At 46.0% G+C, this 21,957-nt stretch overlaps 1 protein-coding gene across 1 annotated transcript in view; it reads left to right on the forward strand.

Moving 5' to 3' along the window:
- The window catches only part of FRAS1 (Fraser extracellular matrix complex subunit 1), a gene marked incomplete at its 5' end in the record, with an annotated part of 344,413 nt that overhangs the window by 289,855 nt on the left and 32,601 nt on the right, over positions 1-21,957 (forward strand). The window contains 8 exons of the mRNA XM_081960316.1: positions 866-1,210; positions 3,243-3,403; positions 6,909-7,056; positions 7,524-7,729; positions 9,572-9,728; positions 11,370-11,570; positions 15,872-16,059; positions 20,895-21,170. Coding sequence (XP_081816442.1) covers positions 866-1,210; positions 3,243-3,403; positions 6,909-7,056; positions 7,524-7,729; positions 9,572-9,728; positions 11,370-11,570; positions 15,872-16,059; positions 20,895-21,170 — 1,682 coding nt within the window. The remainder of the gene's footprint in view (positions 1-865; positions 1,211-3,242; positions 3,404-6,908; positions 7,057-7,523; positions 7,730-9,571; positions 9,729-11,369; positions 11,571-15,871; positions 16,060-20,894; positions 21,171-21,957) is intronic.

A 21,957-nucleotide genomic window follows, 5' to 3' on the forward strand; every position in this document is an offset into this window, starting at 1 on the left:
GTATAAGACACACCAAGATTTTGAAGAGGCAAATGAAAAAAAAAGTTTTTGCACTCTGCAGATCTCCCCAAAACGGTTCGTTTTTTTGCAAAAACGGGCCCGTTTGTTTTTTTTAAAAAAGGTCATGATACCCTCTAGGAGGCTTGTAGAGTGATCCTGGGGGGTGCCCCCCCCCCAAATGAGCAAAAAACAGTCTGTTTTTCATGAAAACAGGCCCGTTTTTTTGTCAAAAAAAGGCCACGCATAGCCTTTAGTAGGCTTATAAAGTGCTATGGGAGGGGGGCAAAATTGAGCAAAAAACCGCCCATTTTTTGCTCATTTCCGCCCTCCCCAGCCCCCAGGAGCACTCTGAAAGCCTCCTAAAGTCTATGCACAGCCATTGTGGTGAAGGGGGAGGGCTTTCGGGAGGCCAAAAATGCTGTATTCAGTGTATAAGATGCACCCAGATTTTCAGCCTCCCTTTTGAAGGAAAAAGGTTCGTCTTATACTCTAAAAAATACGGTAGTCGTTGACATGTAGGACATTATAGCAGACAATTTTCTGTACTATGCTTAGGACAGACCATAGGCAGCATAGTTCCAGATTGTCCAAGCCCAAAATTTCGAGCCTGGTGGCATAAGGGATTCTATTATGAGCAGAGGAATGGAGGACTCTTCTGGTGAGATACCTCTGGACTCGCTCAATTATATTAATGTCTGATAGTATATCATATAAACGTACCCAAAATCGGGATAAAATAACTATCCCTTTCAAGATAAAAAAACATGACATTTTAGGAAAAGAATGCCTGCAAAATGTATGTCTGTTGATGTCGGTCATTTTGAATGCCGGAAAATAATCTTTTTTTCCCTGCAATATATTGTAGGAGATGCTAGCAGCATCGTCTCCGCCATTTGCTACACCATCTCTCAAAGTGCCCAAGGCAGCAGCATGTATGCCCTGGAGTCCGGCTCAGACTTTAAGTCCCGGGGGATGTCCAATGAGAACCGGATCGTCTTGGGACCTGGTGTCACCATGACAACTTGTGACGTGAAGCTGGTGGACGACAGCGAGTACGAAGAGGAGGAAGAATTTGAAATTGTTCTGACTGATGTCTCCGAGAACGCTCGCCTTGGGAGCATCACTTCCGCTAAAGTTATGATCGGCGGTCCCAACGATGCTTCAACGGTGTCGCTCGGAAGTGCGGCTTTTAGCGTTAGCGAGGAAGCAGGTATTCATTGTGGGAATTCTTGTAGTTTATTGATCCAATTCTCTTGCTTCTGCTTCCTCAACCTATAGGATAGCCACCGCCCCAGTTTATTTGCATTCTCGAAGAAGTTTTGTTTTGCTTTTTTTTATAGATTGTGCCAATTTTGCTTTTTCAAATATAACCAATTCATGTTTAATCAATTCCATATTTCCTTTTATACTTCTGTTCTGCGGTTTCTTTTGCAGTTCACTCTCTAAATTTCTATACCTTTCTTTCAGCTCTCTTATTTTTAGATTCTCAGTTTTTTTCTTCCTGGCTGTGGCTGATATTGTGACCCCTCTTATAAATGCCTTAGTTGTATCCCATAAGTTTTGTATGGATGTATCTCCTGGCCCGTTTTCTTTGAAGAAAAATCTTAATTCCTGGTTAACTCTTTTAATATATTCCTGATCTTTTAGAATTGATCTATTGAGTAACCAACGATAACTGCCCTTTTGTTTTTTCCAAATAATCCTCATGGGATTGTGGTCAGCCCATAGATTGGGTTCTATATCTATCTCCTTCACTTCTGAAATTAACTCCATCGGCAGCCAGACCATATCTATCCTTGACCAGGATTCGTGTCTATTCGAGTAGAAGGTATATTGCTTTCCCTCTGGACATCTTTCTCGCCATACATCATACAGATTAAGTTCTTCAACCATTTGGAAGAATGACCTTGGCAAAGTTCTCCTAGCTCCTTTTCTCTTCTTTCCACTTTTATAGTCCCGTTTCGGGTCAACTATAGCATTGAAGTCACCCAGTAGAGTGGGAATTCTTTCTGTCTTGCGGCATGTTGTATTATTATCCCTGTTGGAAGAAATATCCACTTGGTCCAATTCCAAGCCGGGAGGAAGACACTGGAAACATGGAGGCTGATTGGAAATGGTTTAATGGTGAAGGAGAACCATCAAGCACGGGTGGTTCTGGGTAGCTGACCACATGGAGTTGAGAGTGAGGGGTATTTATAACCTTCTCTTGGGCTTTGCATTTGAGCTTCCTGTTCTTGTGCAAGAACATGTATTATTCTGTTGGCTGTTGTAGGGCTCATAGCTAACTTTGTATGTTGTCTGAGTCCCAGGTTTGTTTGTTTGTTTGTTTATTGGATTTACATGCCGCCCTTCTCCCAAAGGACTCAGGGCGGCGTACAACATTAAAAAAAACCACATATTACAAAAGTTAAAAGGAAATTAGCTAGAGTATCCAAAACCAAACCCAATTAATATTAACAATAACATTTTAAAAATTAGATTAAAATTAACAATTACATCAATCATTTATTTTATTTTGTTCAGGCCAGGCCAGCTTGCTAGAAAAGCCAACTTTTTAGGGCGCGTTGGAAGGACCAGAGGTCGGGGATTATGCGAAGCTCCGGGGGCAGCTCATTCCAGAGGGAAGGCGCTCCCACAGAGAAGGCTCTCCCCCTGGGGGTCACCAGCCAACACTGTCTGGCCGACGGCACCCTGAGGAGGCCAACGCTGTGGGATCGCACTGGACGGTGGGAGGCTACTGGTGGCAGTAGGTGGTCTCGCAGGTACCCTGGGCCTAAGCCATGGAGTGCTTTAAAGGTCATAATTAGTACCTTGAATCGCACCCAGAAAACAACCGGCAACCAGTGCAGGCTGCCTAAAAGGGGTGTGACATGGGAGCACCTAGGTACCCCCATGATAACCCGCGCGGCCGCATTCTGGACCAGCTGAAGCCTCCGGGTGCTCTTCAAGGGCAGCCCCATGTAGAGAGCATTGCAGTAGTCCAGGCGAGAAAGGACGTGGGCATGAGTGACTGTGTACAGAGCATCCCGATCCAGGTTTGGTTGATGTTTGCGGGGTGATGCAAAGTGTTTATCCAGTTTGGTTCCCTCCCATAACGATGTTCACTTCAGAATAGTTTTCCTTAAAGCACATAGACGTGAGGACCGCCGTGTCTTTTGGAAATGGGGTACACGCAGCGGTAATCGTCTCTGTTTTCATTTGAAATTAATTGCTTTCAAATCCTCCTTTCCCTCCCCTGCTAGGGATTATCGAAATCCCAATTACCAGGCACGGGTCTGATCTCTCCATTCCTACTTCGGTCTGGTGCGCCACTCGGACATCAGATCCGCCATCTGCTACTCCCGGATTTGATTACATTCCCAGCTCCAAGAAGGTTGAATTTCATCCAGGGAGAACTGAAGAGGTATGGCTGTTTTTATTTTTTCTAATTGTAATGGAAGGATTAGTCTTCAGAGCACATCATAAAAAAATTCTCCAGAATGGCCTGTTGAAAATTTTGCACAAGCTAAAATCACATGGCAAAAACCTGGACTAATTTAGGACTGTCAAACGAATGGAGTTCCCTTTGTTTTAGATAGATAGATAGATAGATGATAGATAGATAGATAGATAGATAGATAGATAGATAGATAGATAGATAGATAGATGATAGATAGATAGATAGATAGATAGATAGATAGATAGATAGATAGATAGATAGATAGATATGAGAGGGAGGGAGAAAGAGGTGGAGGGGAGGGAGGGAGAGAGAATTCTTTATTGGCCAAGTGTGATTGGACACACAAGGAATTTGTTTTTGGTGCATATGCTCTCACTGTACATAAAGAAAAATAAAATAGAATACATTCATCAAGAATCATAAGATTCAACGCTTAGTGATAGTTACTAATAAGCAATCAAATCATACTAGGAAACAAATAAAACAATATAAATGGTAAAAATACAAGCAACATGGTTATAGTCATAAGTGTGGAGAGATTGATACTAGGAAGGAAGAGAGGAATAATATAATACAGTCTTAGTGAATAGTTTGACAGTGTTGTGGGAATTTGTTTAGCAGAGTGATGGCATTTGGGGCAAAACTGTCCTTGTGTCTAGTTGTTCTGGTGTGCAGAGCCCTATTACGTCATTTTGAGAGTAGAAGTTGAAAATTTATGTCTAGGATGTTATTAGGCATCTTCAAATGTGTTTTGATGTACTCTGGTACAATTCCAAATTATTCTGGTAAACCTTGCTTGGGAAAGGAAACAGTAACCATCAGCCAATAGTTCTTGGGTGCTATCCAAGACAATGACAGTGAAATGGACTTGTTTCACATCTCCCTCCTCCAGCATTATTATGTAGACCAGAATTAAAAAGCTAAGGGCCAAATACAGAGGTATTTCTTTAGAAAATGCAAGCAAATAGATGTTGCAATCCATTTCATGCAGTGTTTTTCAATCTTGGTGAGTTTAATCCAGGGGTGAAATCCAGCAAGTTCTGACAGGTTCTGGAAAACCAGTAGTGGAAATTTTGAGTAGTTCAGAGAACTGGTAGCAGAAATTTTGAGTAGTTCGGGGAACTGGAAAATATCACCTCTGGATGGCCCCAGAGTGGGGAAAGAATGGAGATTTTGCAGAATCCTTCCCCTGCCACCCCCGCCAAGCCACGGCCACTAAGCCATACCACACCCACCAAGCCACGCCCACAGAACCAGTAGTAAACAAAAATTGAATTTCACCACTGGTTTAATCCCTCCCCCTCCGCAAGGGAATTCTGGGAGTTGAAGTCCACACTCCTCAAAGTTGCCACGGCTGAGAAAAACAAGATCTAGCGCAGTTGGCTGTTCCTTCATCCTCTGAGGAAAGCAGGGATGTATAAATGAAAGAGGACACCTGTTCATAAAACTAAGATGCAGGCAGATCCTCTACGTACAGCGATTCGTTTAGTGACCATTCAAAGTTATAACGGCATTGAAAAAAAGGGCTTTATGACTGCTTTTCACGCTTATGACAGTTGGAAGAAATGTCCACCTGGGTTCAGTTCTGAGTGGGAAGAAAGACACTGGAAACATGGAGACTGAGTGGAAAGATGGTTTAATGGTGGACAAGGACCACATGGGTTTGAAGTCCTGGGGAAAAAGGCACCTGGGTGAAAGAGAGATTTATGCCTTTTCTAGACTTTTGAATTTGAGCTTGTGTTCTGATTGGTTGTCAGACTCCCATGGGGCCACGTGGAGGCTGTCCTGAATCCCAAGCTTGGTTGACTCTTGCTGGGTGATGATGTAATGAAAGGGCTTTGAGATTCCTTATGGCTCTGCCTGAAGGAGGTAGAGCTTTGTCATGTAGAATAGACTGGCTCAGGCCTTAATGGCCCATTGACAAAGGTGGAAGGGGGAGTTTCTGCCTCCCTTTTAGGGGAAATATTCTGCCCTTTTAATATCTACTAAAATATCTCATTTTCCTAGGAGAGGGGTGGGTGCCAACTTCCTACATGACCATTGCAGGGTCATCAAAATTCAGCTGCTATATTCTGAAAAGGCTTTCTCTTTTCTTCCTCTCTTCCTCACTGCCTTTCACATATGTTTATACAGAGGAGGTAGGCTTTTTAAAAAAGAAAATAGGTAGGGCCATTAGAGTTGGTGGCATCTGGGTGGCATTGGAGGATCTGAAAATTAGGCAGGGTTGGACCCTGGATGGGAAACCAGCCACAAATCCAGGAGCTACAGACTTAAAGAGACCCCCAGAAGTTGTGGGTACTCCAACACGGGAGGTTTTTGAGAAGAGATTGGACAACCATTTGTCTGAAATGGTATAGCAATAGCGCTTAGACTTGTATACCGCTTCCAGCCCTCTCTAAGCGGTTTACAGAGTCAGCTTCTGGCCCCCAACAATCTGGGTCCTCCTTTTACCCACCCCGGAAGGATGGAAGGCTGAGTCAACCTTGAGCCTGGTGAGATTTGAACTGCCCAATTGCAGGCAGTCAGCAGAAGTAGCCTGCAGTACTGCACTCTAACCACTGCGCCACCTGCCTGAGCAGGGCATTGGACTAGAAGACCTTCTAGGTCCCTTCCAACTCTGTTATTCTATTATAAAACTACTAGGGTCTGAGTACATTATGGAGAGCCAGTTTGGTGTAGTGGTAGATTGAAAATAGTCATCCTGAGTTCTCATCCTCCCTTAGACAAGGAAGCAGGGTAGATGACTCTCTCTCTCTCTCAGTCCAACCCACCTCACAGGGCTGTTGTTTTGCAGAAATAGAAGATGAAAGTCATGTACGCCGCCTTGAGTTGTACAGAACAAAACCAGGCTATACAGTATAAATTGAAGAAATGTCATATATAAGCATTGGAAGAAATGTCCTTCTGGGTTCATGTGGGGAAAATAACACTGGAAACATGGAGGCTGCTTGGAAAGATGGTTTTTAATGGTGGAGAGGACCACATGGTTTGAGGTCCTGGGGGAAAAAGGGAATGCTTCCAGATGTTGGGTGAAGAAGAAAAAAAGAGCAAGATGCTGAAAGTCCCTGGTTTTATGCCCTCTCTGGCCTTTGATCTTGGGGGCTTGTATTCCGATTGGTTGTCAGATTCCCATGGGGCCATGCAGGGGCAACTCTCTAGGCTGTGTTTTGGTTGAGCATTGCTTCTTCCCAGGTGCCCTGTGGTGAGATGGGTAGAAGGCTAACCCTACCTTCGTTATGTAGAACAGACTGGCCCAGGCCCCTAATGGCCCAGAGACAAAGGAGGGGGCAGCTGAGTTTCTGCCTCTCTTGAGTTTCTACTTTTCTTCTTAAGGGAAATATTCTGCCTTTCTAAAATTTCCTAGGATATTTCATTCTTCTAGGAGAGGGGTGGGTGCCAACTTCCTACATATGTTTACAGAATTGGCTGTTTTATTTCTCTTATCCCCCCCTCCCCCTCCTCCCATTAGTATTGCACCTTGACTATTCTGGACGACGCACAGTCCCCAGTGATTGAAGGGGTGGAGACCTTTGTGGTCTATTTGAGTTCCCCTCAAGGAGCAGAGCTGGCCAGTCCTTTCCAAGCAGTGGTGGCCATTAATGACACCTTCCAGGATGGTAAGTAGATGAGCAAATCCCAAACGAATGCCAGTGGAAAACTCAGACACACCTGGTTCACCAGGGCTGCTTTTATGCTTAACTGGCTAATAACTCGGCACGGCCCGGGTATTTATTTATCTCAATCCTCCTTCCATGAATTACTAATGTCGCCGAAATTACTAATGTCGGATTTCCCCCTTACCAAAGGGAGCTCCCTTGTGGAGTACTGTGAAGCCGTTACCACGGCAATTCCATTGTGTTGTACAGTAGAAGCTATTTTAAGGCAGTACGGTAGAAGCTGTTTTTAAGGCACAACAGGCTGTATCTTAACAGAACACATACCCTGAGGGGTGTTAGGGGTGTCTTACCCCCAACAGCATATCCTCCTCCTTCCCCTCCATCACCTCCTTCTTCTTTCTCCTCCCCCCTTTCTCTTTCCCCTTCTCTGCCTTTCTTCTTGTCTCCTTCCTCCACCCCCTTTACAGTTCCAAACATGAAGTTCAGTAAAGATGTCTACTCCGTGAAAGAGAAGAACCGCGTCCTACATGTTCCCGTTATCCGTACGGGAGACTTAAGCTACGAATCTTCAGTCCGGTGCCATACAGAGAGTCAGACCGCAAGAGTGATGGAGGATTTTGAGGAAAGGAGAAACGCCGAAGAGTCGCGCATCACATTTTTGAAAGGGGAGAAGGTGAGTGAATACAGGGACTTAACATGACGGAGAGAGAGAGAAATCCATCAACCCTTGGCCCCGTTTCAAAACTACTGCAATCTGTCAGGTCACACTTGTAATATATATATTTTTTTCCTTCCTGAACGAAGAAACATGCAAAATGGAAAGACTGCCAGAACGTTGTGGGTTATGACTCAACTGAAACGCATTTCATTTTCTTGCTCTGAGACAGATGGACTGGGGGTGGGGGGGGGGCTGAGGCACAATTTGTGAAGGTAGGCAGGGTTGTGTCATATACATTGGCAGAGCTGGGGGTTACTTCTCTTGTGGGGTGAATGGTTTGGGCCCGCAGGGGTGGGCTGCTGGGGGATCGCAGGGGTTCGGGAAAACTTGTAGCTAAGATTCTATGCAGTTTGGAGAACCCCCCAAATCCCACTCTTGGCTGGCCCCGCCCTCCCCTCTCAGGAGTTCCCACGCGGCCCATTTTGGATGCAGGTAAGTGCAGAAGCTCAGGGAGGGGTTAAAACGGGCCTGCCGGAAGTTCGGGCCCGTTTCCAGCCTCCAGAGGGCCTCCGGAGCCTGAAGAGGCTGTTTTCGCCCTCCCGGAGGCTCACAGAAAACCTCCGGAGCCAGGGGAGGGGAAAAATACACATGCACACTCCGGCAGTGGTGCAGGAGGCTAACTAGGCCACGCCCACCATGGCCACGCTCACCCAGCAACTGGGCAGAGAACCCCTTGTTAAAATTTTTGAAGCCCACCCCTGGTTTGGCAGTAGATGATTGGAAGATTTATTTGCAGTTTTATCCTGTGAATTGTGTTTTAGGGTCTATGTTTCCTACCTCAAAAATGGAAGGAACTTTAGTCAGATATACAAGTAGCCCTCGACTGATTTAGTGACCATTCAGAGTTACAACTTTGAAAAAAGCGACATGACCATTTTTCACACTTACAACTGTTGCAGCATCCCCATGGTCACACGCTTTATATTCGAATGCTTGGCAACTGACTCGTATTTATGACGGTTGCAGTGTCCCGGGGTCCTGTGATCCCCTTTTGCGACCTTCTGACAAGCAAAGTCAGTGGGGAAGTCAGATTCACTTAACAACCGGGTTATTAATTTATCGTCTCTAGGAACTCAGTTAACAATTCAGTCAAGAAAAGTCATAAAATGGGGCAAAACTCACTTAAGAAATACTTTATTTAACAGCAGAAATTTTGGTCTCAATTGTGGTTGTAAGTCAAGGACAGATTCAGTTAACAACCATGTTACTAATTTAACAGCTGCGGTGATTCAGTTAACAAACATGACAAGGTGTAAAATGGGGCAAAACAAATTTCTCACTTACCAACATAAATTTTGGGCTCAATTGTGATTGTAACTTGAGGACTACCTGTATATAGAATAGAATGAGAATGGCATAGCATAGCATAGAATGGAATAGAATAGAATAGAATAGAATAGAATAAGCATAGCATAGCATAGCATAGCATAGCATAGAATGAGCATAGAGCATAGCATAGAATGAGCATAGCATAGCATAGAATAGAATGAGAACTGCATAGCATAACATAGCATAGAATAGAATGAGCATAAAATTCTTTATTGGCCAAGTGTGATTGGACACACAATGAATTTGTCTTTGGTGCATGTGCTCTCAGTGTACATTAAAAATACATTCATCGAGAATCATAAGATACAACACTTACCATAGGATAATAACGAAGCAATCAGGAAACAATCAATATCAATATAAATCGTAAGGATACAAGCAATGAAGTTTGTATCTGAGTCTTGCTTTATAAATTAATGAATTCCGCAGCTTGCCTCCCAATCCTTACTGTGATATCCTTGATTTTAGGTAAAGAACTGCACTATCATTATAAACGATGACTCTGCCTTTGAGCCGGAGGAGAGATTCCGGGTATATCTGAGTGAACCCCAAGGCAACCACTGGAGTGGGGCTACCGTTGGGAAAAGCAACATGGCTACTGTAGTTATCTCCAACGACGAAGATGGTAAGAAGGATGGGCTTATATTCATATATGTATTTATTTATTGCAATCGGCTGATTATTATGAGCCGAGGTGGCGCAGTGGTTAGAGTGCAATACTGCAGGCTACTTCTGCTGACTGCTAGCTGCAGTTCGGCAATTCGAATCTCACCAGGGTCAAGGTTGACTCAGCCTTCCATCCTTCTGAGGTGGGTAAAATGTGGACCCAGATTGTTGGGGGCAAGAGGCTGACTCTGTAAACCATTTAGAGAGGGCTGTAAAAGCACTGAAGCAGTATATAAATCTAATTGCTATTGCTGTTATCTATAGAGTCACTTAGGAGCCATGGTGGCATAGTGGTTAGATTGCAGTATTGCAGGCTAGTTCTGCCAACCACCAGCAGTTCGATCCTTGACTGGCTCAAGGTTGTCTCAGCCTTCCCTCCTTCCGAGGTGGGTCAGATGAGGACCCAGATTGTTGGGGGCCAAAGGCCGACTCTCTAAACCGCTTAGAGAGGGCTGTAAAGCATTGTAAAGCGGTATATAAGTCTAAGTGCTATTGCTGCTTGGGCACAATGATGCAAATTTTCTTGAGAACAGTACCGGAAGTTATTTGTTTTTGGGAATGTTTTTCAATTCTACGCATTTGCCTACATGAAACATCAAATCCCAATTGTGCAGATATGACTTCCTTCCTTATGTTCTAGTAGAATTGGAATGGGAATTAGAATTCTTTATTGGCCAAGTGTGATTTATACACACAAGGAATTTGTCTCTGGTGCATAAGCTCTCAGTGTACATACAACAATAGTGATAGAATAGTGATGGTACAAAGGAAGATGAGCTGAAAAACACACAGATTAGTCCAGACCGTCGCTTAGTATCTGAAATATCACCTCCTGCGTGAGCAGGGAGCTGGACTACAAGACCTCCAAGGTCTCTTTCAGCTCATTCATTCATTCATTCATTCAAATTCCATAACTGAATAGATTGTTGTTAACGTTACCTAAAGAACACTGTTTTTTCCTCCTATCTTGAATCTCTTGTCACTCTGTACCATTGCTCAGCTAACTTTCTCCATACCTGCGCTAGCCTTTGTCATGTCTGTGCTTAACTGTTTTATTTTTAAAACATCTCCGATAATCTTGAGCCACTCTTGAGTAAAATAATAATAATAATCGGGAAAAGGATTAGTCAATAAACTGGTCCTTAGTTGGTCTTAGAGTCTGTTAAATTTTAGTTGAGAGTCTTTGAAAGGTTTCTGATGAAGCAAGAAGTCTCAGAAGTTTAGGGTAGTGCTTTGTTTCTTGGCCTTGATAATTGGCACGAAAAAAAAAAATCTATTACAGATATCGTCTTGTTGTTGGACCGCAAGATGAGTTGAACTAGTTAAACTTTGTGGACCCATAGTGGGAGGGGGAGAGGGGATGGTTCTGCATACCCAGCGGTTGAGTGTGCAAGCACGCGCAGCTCCCTTTGTGCAAACAGCATGCAAGTGTGTCCCTGCCCTCGCGCAAGTGGAGCTGCACACATTTGCACGCTGCTTCTGCGGCCTGGTTTCAAATGGGCTACTGCCCGTGGATTAGGGACCCTTGAGTTAAAATGTTCTTGATGTCTGAAACCTGATCCAAGGCCTTTTTATCCATCGGCTTCCTCCGTCATTCCAGCTCCCACCATCGAGTTTGAAGAAGCTGGGTACCAGGTCCGTGAACCCCCTGGACCGGAAGGCATTGGCTTCTTAAATGTCAAAGTGATCCGGACAGGAGACCAAAACAGGACTTCGAAAGTTCGCTGCAGCACCCGGGATGGCTCCGCTCAATCTGGAATCGATTATTACCCAAAGAGCCGAATTCTCAAGTTTAGCCCTGGTAAATATATCTTCTTCTATATATATAAAAATGGCTGTGTGTGTGTGTGTGTGTTCCAGCATAACTCTGGAACGCCTCAACCAAACTTGGTACACAGATGACTTACTCTCTGGAAACAAATACTGTGGGGGATAATCTGTGTGTGTGTGTGTGTCCATGTGTGTGTGTTCCAGCATAACTCTGGAACGCCTGGGCCGCTGAAATGAAAAGGACAGAATTATACCTATAGTGTTACAGTACTTTTGACAGCGAGAGTGTGCATTTTGGATTCAAGTTCTGTTAAGATACAGCCTGTTGTGCCTTAAAATGGCTTCCACTGTACAGCACAGTGGAATTGCCATGGTAACAACTTTGCAGTACTTCACAAGGGGGTCTCCCTCTAATACAGGATTGGGATAAATACACAATACACACACACACACACAGAGAGAGAGAATGAGTTGGACTTTGTCAGATTTGTAATGCAGGAAAGTCCTCAACTTGTAACCAATAAGGAGCCCCCAGATTTCCGTTGCTAAGCAAGGCGGGTGTTCAGTGAGTCGTGCCTCATTTTAGAATCTTTTTGCCTTGTCACTAAGCAAAGTGCAGTTGTTAAGTAAGTCGTTGTGGTTGTTAAGCAAATCTGTCTCAGTCTCTCCCCCCCCTCCCCGCGGGGGGTTGGCTTTGCTTGTCAGAAGCCAGCTGCGAAGTTTACAAACGATGACATGATGTTGGGGACTTTGCAACCGTCATAAATACATGACAGTTGCCCAGGCAACCGAATTTTGATCACCTGACCACGGGCGATGGCGTGACAGTCATCCATGCGAAAAACAGTTGTCGGTTACTTTTTTTTCAGCGCTCTTGTAACTTTGAACGGACACTAAACGAATGGTTGTAAGTTGAGGACTACCTGTAACGGACGTCCTTAAAGACCTTGGTTTGCCTGTTGTGGTTATCCCTTGTGCGCCCCCTGGTGGATCTGTAGATGCAACAAGCAAGCTCCTATGTCCAGAAAGAGAATTAAAAAATCCTTCTGTCCTTTTAAGCAAAGGCACAGAAATTTAGCCGATTGCTTTTTGCCAATAAGTGAAGCTAATCCTTCTCCCTTCTGCTCTTAAGACCTTAGCAATCTCGCGGCTTCTAAATCTTCCCCATCTGTTTCCTTGGCCCAAAGGTTTGGCTTTCCACATCTTTCCTAAAATCCCTGCAGAATGCACGGGAGCAAGAACAGAAGGGAAGGCTCAGTAAATTCTTATTCATTTCTATGAAAAAAATTAATGGGACGCTGACCTCTCACTTAGTGGGACTTCACTAAGTCTTTACCACAAATAGAAGAAACCCCAAAGTTCCTTTAAGACTCCTAATAGATCCCTGCAAAATTTAAACCCGTCTTTTCTACCTGAGCTTGTCGATCAGAAAGGTCGGCAGTTCAGTGATTCGAATCCCTAGCGCCGCGTAACGGAGTGAGCTCCCGTGACTTGTCCCAGCTTCTGCCAGCCTAGCAGTTCGAAAGCACGTAAAAAATGCAAGTAGAAAAATAGGAGCCACCTTTGTGGGAAGGTAACAGCGTTCCGTGCGCCTTCAGTGTTTAGTCATGCCGGCCACATGACCACGGAGATGTCTGGGAGAAGTAACGGGACCTCACTCCATTACGCGGCGCTAGGGATTCGAACCGCTGAATTGCCGACCTTGCTGATCGACAAGTTCAGCGTCTTAGTCACTGAGCCATTTATCCATGCAGGCCCCTTAGTACCTGTTTCTTAGTTCAGAGGTCGGCAACCTTAAACACTCAAAGAGCCACAAAAGTCCTAACCGGGAGCACCCCAAGCAATTCTAGAGCCGACCGGAAGTCCAGTTCCTCCACCACCAAACTTCCTAGAGTGGTGTCATTTCTCCTCTACCTGCCCTATCAATTGTGGATCCGACTGTAAAATGCACCCCTTGCTATAGAATCTCCTCCTAGCACGCCGTGCTTCCCACCCACCCACCCCAAAAAACAGAAGCTCCTCTCAAAATCGTGGCGCCAACCAGCAACAGGGAGCCGCAGCAGAGGGACAAAAGAGCCAAATGTGGCTCCAGAGCCGCAGGTTGCTGACTCCTGTCTTAGTTCCTTGGTTCCCTTCCTCCAGGGTTCCTCTCCTTCCAGCTTTCCAGCTACTTACAACTTCCGTTCTCCTGTGGGTTTTTCCCAGGGGCGAGTCTTGCCAACTGGTTTAGCGAACCCCCTGCCCATCACAATCTTGGTAGGTCCTATGCAAAATCCAGCAAGATCAGCAACCCTGTGCTCACGAGGAAGAACCCAAAAATAGTCACGCCTGCGGGCACACCAGCAATATATTTGGATCGTGGGGTGTTTTTTTTATTAACGTCGGACAGGCACCATTAATCCTTGCCTGGCATCCGTTAGTAAACCTGCCAGGCTGGCAGTCAGGTAGCGTAGTATTTTATTTTTTTTTTAAAGGAGAAAGGATGATGTGGGGATAAAATTGTGTTTGCTTTTATCACAAGGGATTTGTGGAGTCTTTCCCAGCCGAGCATCTTCAGATGGAGTGGGACTCTGGGATCTTGGATTCCTAGAATCTATCAGGAGAATGCAAGTTTAAGGAGGAATATTTTAGTGGGAACATGCCTTTAACACCCTAATTCTCACCTGCCTTGACTAGTTCAATGACTCTATGTGGCTGTGATGGCAAACCTATGGCACGCGTGCCCAAAGTGGCAAGCGAAGCCATGTCGCCTGGCACGCGCGGCCTTGCCTGTTCGTCTTCCTGGTTTCTTGCGCGCATGCCCCTGCGATGATCAGCTGTCCTTCGCGTGCACATCAGTGCCGAAAACCAGTGTGTGCCGAAAGCATGCTGGCCAGCTGATTATCGGGTGCAAATGTACACCAGAACCCGGAAGTTCGGCTTTTCCGGAGCGCGGTCCCTTCATGCACACGGCAGTGCCGAAAACTGGCCTGTGCATGCGCAACAGCCAGGTGATCGTTGGGCGTCTATACGCGCTAGAACCCAAAAGTTTGGCTTTTCCAAACCGCGGCGCTGACAAGCATATGCGCAAGGTTTCCGCGCAACCTTTCTGGCACTCGGTGCCAAAAAGGTTTGCCATCGCAGCTCTTGGGGCTGCTCTTTATCTGGAGGGCCCAGTTTTATTTTATTTTTTATTTTTATTTATTTAGTTTGTCGAACACGTACAAGATAACAGGTATAAGTATAAACATGGACATAAACAAAGGAAATGAGAACAAATAAAAGGGGACAGTAGGACAGGGACCGAAGGCACGCTGGTGCGCTTATTCACGCCCCCTTTAAGGACCTCTTAGGAATGGGGTGAGGTCCACGGTAGACAGTTTAAGGTTGAAGCTATGGAGGGGTTTGAGGCTGTAACAACGGAGTCAGGTAGAGCATTCCAGGCAGTGACCACTCTGTTGCTGAAGTTGAATTTTCTGCAATCGAGTTTGTATCAGTTTACCTTGAGTTTGTATCCATTGTTTGCCCGAGTATTATTGTGGTTGAACCTGAAGTGGTCGTTGACAGGTAGGACGTTGTAGCAGATAATTTTGTGTACTATGCTGCAGTCCACATGGTTTTATGAAGGCCCAGGTGTGCATATGAGTTACCTCTCCTGCGGGAGAGGTTGCCAAGTTGCTTCCGGGTCCAATTCAAAGTGCTGGTTGTCACCTTTAAAACCCTACATGGCTGCATTAAACAGAGGGATAGAATCAAGATCATGTGAAGTGTTAATACCACTTCAGAAGGCCTTGGTAAGGCCACACTTGGAATAAGGCATCCAGTTTTGGTTACCACGGTGTAAAAAGGATGCTGAGGCTCTAGAAAGAGTGCAGAGAAGAGCAACAAAGAGGATTAGGGGACTGGAGGCTAAAACATATGAAGAACGGTTGCAGGAGCTGGGCATGTCTAGATTAATGAAAAGAAGGATATGATAGCAGTCTTCCAATATATCAGGGATGGATGGATAGATAGATGATAGATAGATAGATAGATGATAGATAGATAGATAGATGATAGATAATGGATGGATGGATGGATAATGGATGGATGGATGGATGGATGATAGATGGATAGATGATGGATGGATGATAGGTAGGTAGGTAGGTAGGTAGGTAGATGGATGGATGGATGGATGGATGGATGGATGGGTACATGGATGGGTACATGGATGGATGGGTACATGGATGGATGCATGGATAATGGATGGATGGATAGACAGACAAACACTCAGATAGATAAATAGTTGCCCCATGGGTGCATTTAAGGTCCTGTCAAAGGAAAACTCGCTTAGATTCTTGTTCTTCCCTGCAGGTGTGGACCATGTTTTCTTTAAGGTGGAGATCATGTCCAATGAAGACCGGGAGTGGCACGAATCCTTTTCTCTGGTCTTGGGTCCAGATGATCCCATTGAAGCCGTTTTGGGGGACCTCACCACCACAATCGTGACTATTTTGGACCAAGAAGCAGCCGGAAGCCTCATTTTACCAGCTCCACCTATAGTAAGAATCATTAACTCAAACGATGAGCTAAGGGTTGATTCTAAGGTGCTTTTTTTTTTTTTGGCATAGAGAGATGTGTGATGTAATGCTCAATGGCAGCAGACTCGAAACCAGGTGCCTGTGAATTCTAGCATTAGGCACGAAACAAGCTTGTTGACTTTGGGCCAATCAAAAACAGACAGTGAGCTCTAGTCCTGCCTTAGGCATGAAAGCCAGCTGGGTGACTCTGGGCCAATCACCAGGAGACTGTGAGTTCTAGTCCTGCCTTAGGCATGAAAGCCAGCTGGGTGACTCTGGGCCAATCACCAGGAGACTGTGAGTTCTAGTCCTGCCTTAGGCATGAAAGCCAGCTGGGTGACTCTGGGCCAATCACCAGGAGACTGTGAGTTCTAGTCCTGCCTTAGGCATGAAAGCCAGCTGGGTGACTCTGGGCCAATCACCAGGAGACTGTGAGTTCTAGTCCTGCCTTAGGCATGAAAGCCAGCTGGGTGACTCTGAGCAAATCACCAAGAGACTGTGAGTTCTAGTCCTGCCTTAGGCACGAAAGCCAACTGAGTGACTTTGGGCCAATCACCAGGAGACTGTGAGTTCTAGTCCTGCCTTAGGCATGAAAGCCAGCTGGGTGACTCTGAGCCAATCACCAGGAGACTGTGAGTTCTAGTCCTGCCTTAGGCATGAAAGCCAGCTGGGTGACTCTGAGCAAATCACCAAGAGACTGTGAGTTCTAGTCCTGCCTTAGGCACGAAAGCCAACTGAGTGACTTTGGGCCAATCACCAGGAGACTGTGAGTTCTAGTCCTGCCTTAGGCATGAAAGCCAGTTGGGTAACTCTGAGCCAATCACCAGGAGACTGTGAGTTCTAGTCCTGCCTTAGGCATGAAAGCCAGCTGGGTGACTCTGGGCCAATCACCAGGAGACTGTGAGTTCTAGTCCTGCCTTAGGCATGAAAGCCAGCTGGGTGACTCTGAGCCAATCACCAGGAGACTGTGAGTTCTAGTCCTGCCTTAGGCATGAAAGCCAGCTGGGTGACTCTGGGCCAATCACCAAGAGACTGTGAGTTCTAGTCCTGCCTTAGGCACGAAAGCCAACTGAGTGACTTTGGGCCAATCACCAGGAGACTGTGAGTTCTAGTCCTGCCTTAGGCATGAAAGCCAGCTGGGTGACTCTGGGCCAATCACCAGGAGACTGTGAGTTCTAGTCCTGCCTTAGGCATGAAAGCCAGCTGGGTGACTTTGGGCCAATCACCAGGAGACTGTGAGTTCTAGTCCTGCCTTAGGCATGAAAGCCAGGTGGGTGACTCTGAGCCAATCACCAGGAGACTGTGAGTTCTAGTCCTGCCTTAGGCATGAAAGCCAGCTGGGTGACTTTGGGCCAACCACCAGGAGACTGTGAGTTCTAGTCCTGCCTTAGGCATGAAAGCCAGCTGGGTGACTTTGGGCCAATCACCAGGAGACTGTGAGTTCTAGTCCTGCCTTAGGCATGAACGCCTATTGGGTGACTTTGGGCCAATCACCAGGAGACTGTGAGTTATAATAATAATAATAATAATAATAATAATAATAATAATAATAATAATAATAATAATAATAATAATAATAATAATAATAATAATAATAATAATTTATTTGTTAGCCGCACCCTCTCCCGAAGGACTCGGGGTGGCGTACAATAAAAAACACATAAAATACAAATATGGACAATACATACACAAGAATATAGACGTATACGTATACGAGGAGGAGGTAGACAGATGAATGGAAACAATTAAAATCGCAATTTAAAATCCCCTAAATAAAATTACAAAATTAAAAACCCGTCAGGAGCGATATCATCAAACTATGGTTGAGCCAGGCCAGCTACTTGGAATAGGTGGGTCTTGAGCTTTACACGGAAGGAGCGGAGGTCAGAGGTAGTCCTAATATCCGGAGGGAGGTCATTCCACAGGGCTGGGCCCGCCACAGAGAAGGCTCTGCTCCTAGGCGCCGCCCCTCGGCACTGTCTGGTGGACGGCACCTGGAGAAGTCCCTCTCTGTCCTGCCTTAGGCATGAAAGCCAGCTGGGTGACTCTGGGCCAATCACCAGGAGACTGTGAGTTCTAGTTCTGCCTTAGCCATGAAATCCATTGGGCCAGTCCTTCTCTCTCAGCCCGGGAAGGAGGCAATGTCAAACGACTTTTGAAAAATCTTGCCAAGAAAACTTCAGGGACTCATCCAAGCAGTCACCGGGATTGATTTGAAGGCACCAGATTAAATAAATAAAGGCCGGCCTGTGCATGTGGATGATAAATAGGGCTTCCTCCAGCGGTTTTAGTGAGGATTTGTCATAATTTTTGCTCTGTAAATCAAGAAAAAAATTATCTGTAAATAAAACACCACTGGTGTACAGGCCATGGGCTGGAAACTAGGACTTGGGTCCTTGGCGTTAGATAGTTTAATTCTGTTTGTTTTACACAGCATTAATTTAGGACGATCTGAATTCATCATCTCTAAAACCTTAAATCAGGAGTGAGGACAGGTGGGCTTTCAGATATTATTGAACCATAATTCTCCCAATGAGGTCCCAGACAGCGGTGGGGTTGAGAAGGCCGAGAATTATAATCCTTCACATCTTCTAAAAGGAAGGAAGCCTCTCAAGGCCTCCTGCGCTAGTCTTTCGCAATCTTGACAACTTTAAGAAGAGTAGGAGAGAGGGCAGGAAGGAGAAGAAGAGAGGAGAAGTGGGGGAGAGGGAGGGGAAGAAGAAAAGAGGAAGGAGAGGAGGAAAGAAGAAGGTAGAGAAGGGAGGTCGGGAAGAAAGAAGGAAGGAGTAGGGTTGTTGCAAAAGTAAGACAGAGATGCGGGGTGGCAAGAAGGCGATCCCAATTGTGGTTTTTTTATATATTTTAAAGCAGATTGTAATAAATGCTAGACATCAACAGATAAATGTTAATAGTATTTATGAGAATTTATATTTGTGAATGTATATGGAAAGCAAAAAAGAAAACTTAAAAGAAGAAGAAGTATGGACAAAGTTGAGAGTCACTGTTCTCTATTTGTACTGCCCAGTGGTGGGATTCAAATTTTTTTGCTACAGGTTCGGCTAGCCCAGGGGTGTCCAAACTTGGGAACTTTAAGACTTGTGGACTTCAACTCCCAGAATTCCCCAGCCTGGGAGTTGAAGTCCACAAGTCTTAAAGTTCCCAAGTTTGGACACCCCTGGGCTAGGCCGTGGGGGTGTGGGGGGGAGGCATGTGACTGAATGGGTGTGGCCAATATAACATCACTCACGCCCACGCCTACTCGGTCACATGCCCCCCCATCTAGCCACGCCCACAGAAAAAGGTAGGACAAATTTTAGGATTTTTCCCTATCTACTCCCGCCCTCCCTTCGCTAGTCCTCCCCGTTTCCCCGCTTCCTCCCCCACAGCCGCCTCTTTGGTTGCTTCCCTTCCACGGCAGCTGAACCAGTCTGGAAGGCAAGCTGACCAGAGTTTTTGGCGGCCCCCATCCGGCCACCGCTGCTGGGAAACGGCTGGCTGGCAAAGAAGCCGTCCAGCCGCCACCTCTGCATACCGCCTCTCTGCATACCTGGTTGGTTGTAGTGTAACACAGAATGCTGGATTAGGTGGGCTTCTGGCCTGATGGGGCACGGGCTCTCTAAAGTTCTTAGGCTGCAACACCTTTACAGGTAGTCCTCAAGTTATGATGTGTTGAAGGTGTTGATTATCATCTTCAAAGCGCTCCATAGCACAGGACCTAGTTATTTGCGGGATCGTATCCTGCCCCTCACATCCCTTCGGCCGATTCGCTCACACAGAGAGGGACTTCTCCGGGTGCCGTCCACTAGGCAGTGCCAGCGGGCGGCGCCCAGGGGAAGGGCCTTCTCTGTGGTGGGCCCGACCCTCTGGAATGACCTTCCCCCTGACATTAGAACGACCACGGACCTCCGCTCCTTCCGCCAGAAACTCAAAACCCACTTGTTTCATCTAGCCGGCCTGGCCTAATTCCAGCTCTCCCACCTCAGTTTGTACTTTTAAATTTTGTGATTTGGCTTTTAAGGTTAAGTTTTTAATTTTTATAAATGTGTACAGGGGTATATTTAATTCGATTTTAGTTACATGTATTATTGATTGTATGGTTTTAATTTGTACCTGTACACCGCCCCGAGTCCCTTTGGGGAGAGGGGGCCGTCTAGAAATCTAATTAATAATAATGATGATGATGATGATGATGATGATGATGTGATTGAGCTCTGCAATTACATTCAGAAGTTGTGATCTTGTAAAACAGTTACTGGACCCAACTTTGAAACTAGTTTTTCCCCTTGTTAAGGGAAAAACCTTGCTGGCTAGGTGGCAGTTGTGGCCAGAAACAGGGATAAAACTTCTGTTTTATCTGTTTTTAAAACTTCCTCCCCTATGTTGACTCTGAAGCTAGCCTGACCGAGGCCATCTTGGAGGTTTCGGTGTTGCCGCAACAGTGCTGAGGGACAGGGAGGGGGCAATAGAGATAGTTGGAGTTTTGTAGCCAAAACAAAATAGTTTCCCCTGAGAACCAAGGACATTCCCACAGGTGGCTGAAAGGAGGAGTGAAGTTTCCAAGCAACCGGACAGCACCTTGATTGGACCATGTGACGGATTGTTTGGGAAAGGGGGGAAAACTTTTACTTTTAATTAGGTGAAAACTGCGGGAACCCTTAGAGTCGGTTTTCACCAGTCTGTGCCAATATGATATGTCCAATAAAGTTGTTCTTGGAGGAAACTGCTTGCTTCGGAGTTCTGTTTGCTATGGGTGTATTATTACTTGGAACCCTGACACCCTAATCATCTTTGTTGCTGTGTATACATTGTCCCTGCAGGTGGTCACGCTGTCAGAGTACGACCACGTTGAAGAAGAAACCACAACAGGAGCTAAGAAGTTGCCTTCTCCAGGCTACCCGCTGGTCTGTGTTACTCCTTGCGATTCTCACTTCCCCAAGTACTCGCTGATGAAGGAGCGCTGCAGTGAGGCTGGGATCAACCAGTCCTCCATACAGTTCAGCTGGGAAGTGGCTACCCCCACTGATGGAAACGGAGCTAGATCACCTTTTGAAACCATTACAGACAATACTCCCTTCACCAGCGTCAATCACATGGTAGGTATAGAGCAGGAGTGTCAAAATCAAGGCCCGCTGGACGCATCTGGCCCATGGAGGGCTTAGATCTGGCCCGCAGGGCTGGACAGCGAATGACCGGCCTGTGGTGCCTCTGCCAGCAAAAATGGAGCACAGGAGGGCTCTGTTTTCAGCTGTGACAGCCTCCTGCAGCCCTCTGGCAGTGAAAAACGGAGCATGGGAGGGCTGCAGGAGGATGTTGCAGCCAAAAATGGAGGCCAGAAGGTCCACACACAGCCCTCCCAGGCTCCGTTTTAGGCTGTGACATTCTCCTGTAGCCCTCTGGCAGTGAAAACGCAGCACCGGAGGGCTGCAGGAGGATGTTGCAGCCGAAAACGGAGCCCAGAAGGGCCTCGCACAGCCCCCCGAGGTTCCGATTTTGCTGACAGAGGGCTCAGGACATCGAGCTGGCCACACCCTTTCTGCCCACACCCATCCCTGCCTCGCCCACTTGGCCCCCAAGCTCAAACACAACCCTGATGCGGCAAACTGAGTTTGACACCTCTGGTATAGAGAATCATGCTGAGCCGTACCATCAGGGGGCATGGGTTTGGCTGGACCTGAACCACTTCTGAATAGAGGTTACGATGACATTCTGCATGTTTAAATGCTACCAAATAAATTAGGAATGATACGGTGAATTTGAATGTCTCGAATATCAAGAAATGAAATGAAATTCTGCATTCCCTTTCTAATCAGTAATCTCAAAGGGCAGACCGTTGAAACAATTGCAAATTCTTTTGTCAGTTTCGTCAATGCCACTTCCTTC

The sequence above is a fragment of the Natrix helvetica genome, assembly GCF_964273705.1.
Source record: "Natrix helvetica genome assembly, chromosome: 7".
Lineage (NCBI taxonomy): Eukaryota > Metazoa > Chordata > Lepidosauria > Squamata > Natricidae > Natrix > Natrix helvetica.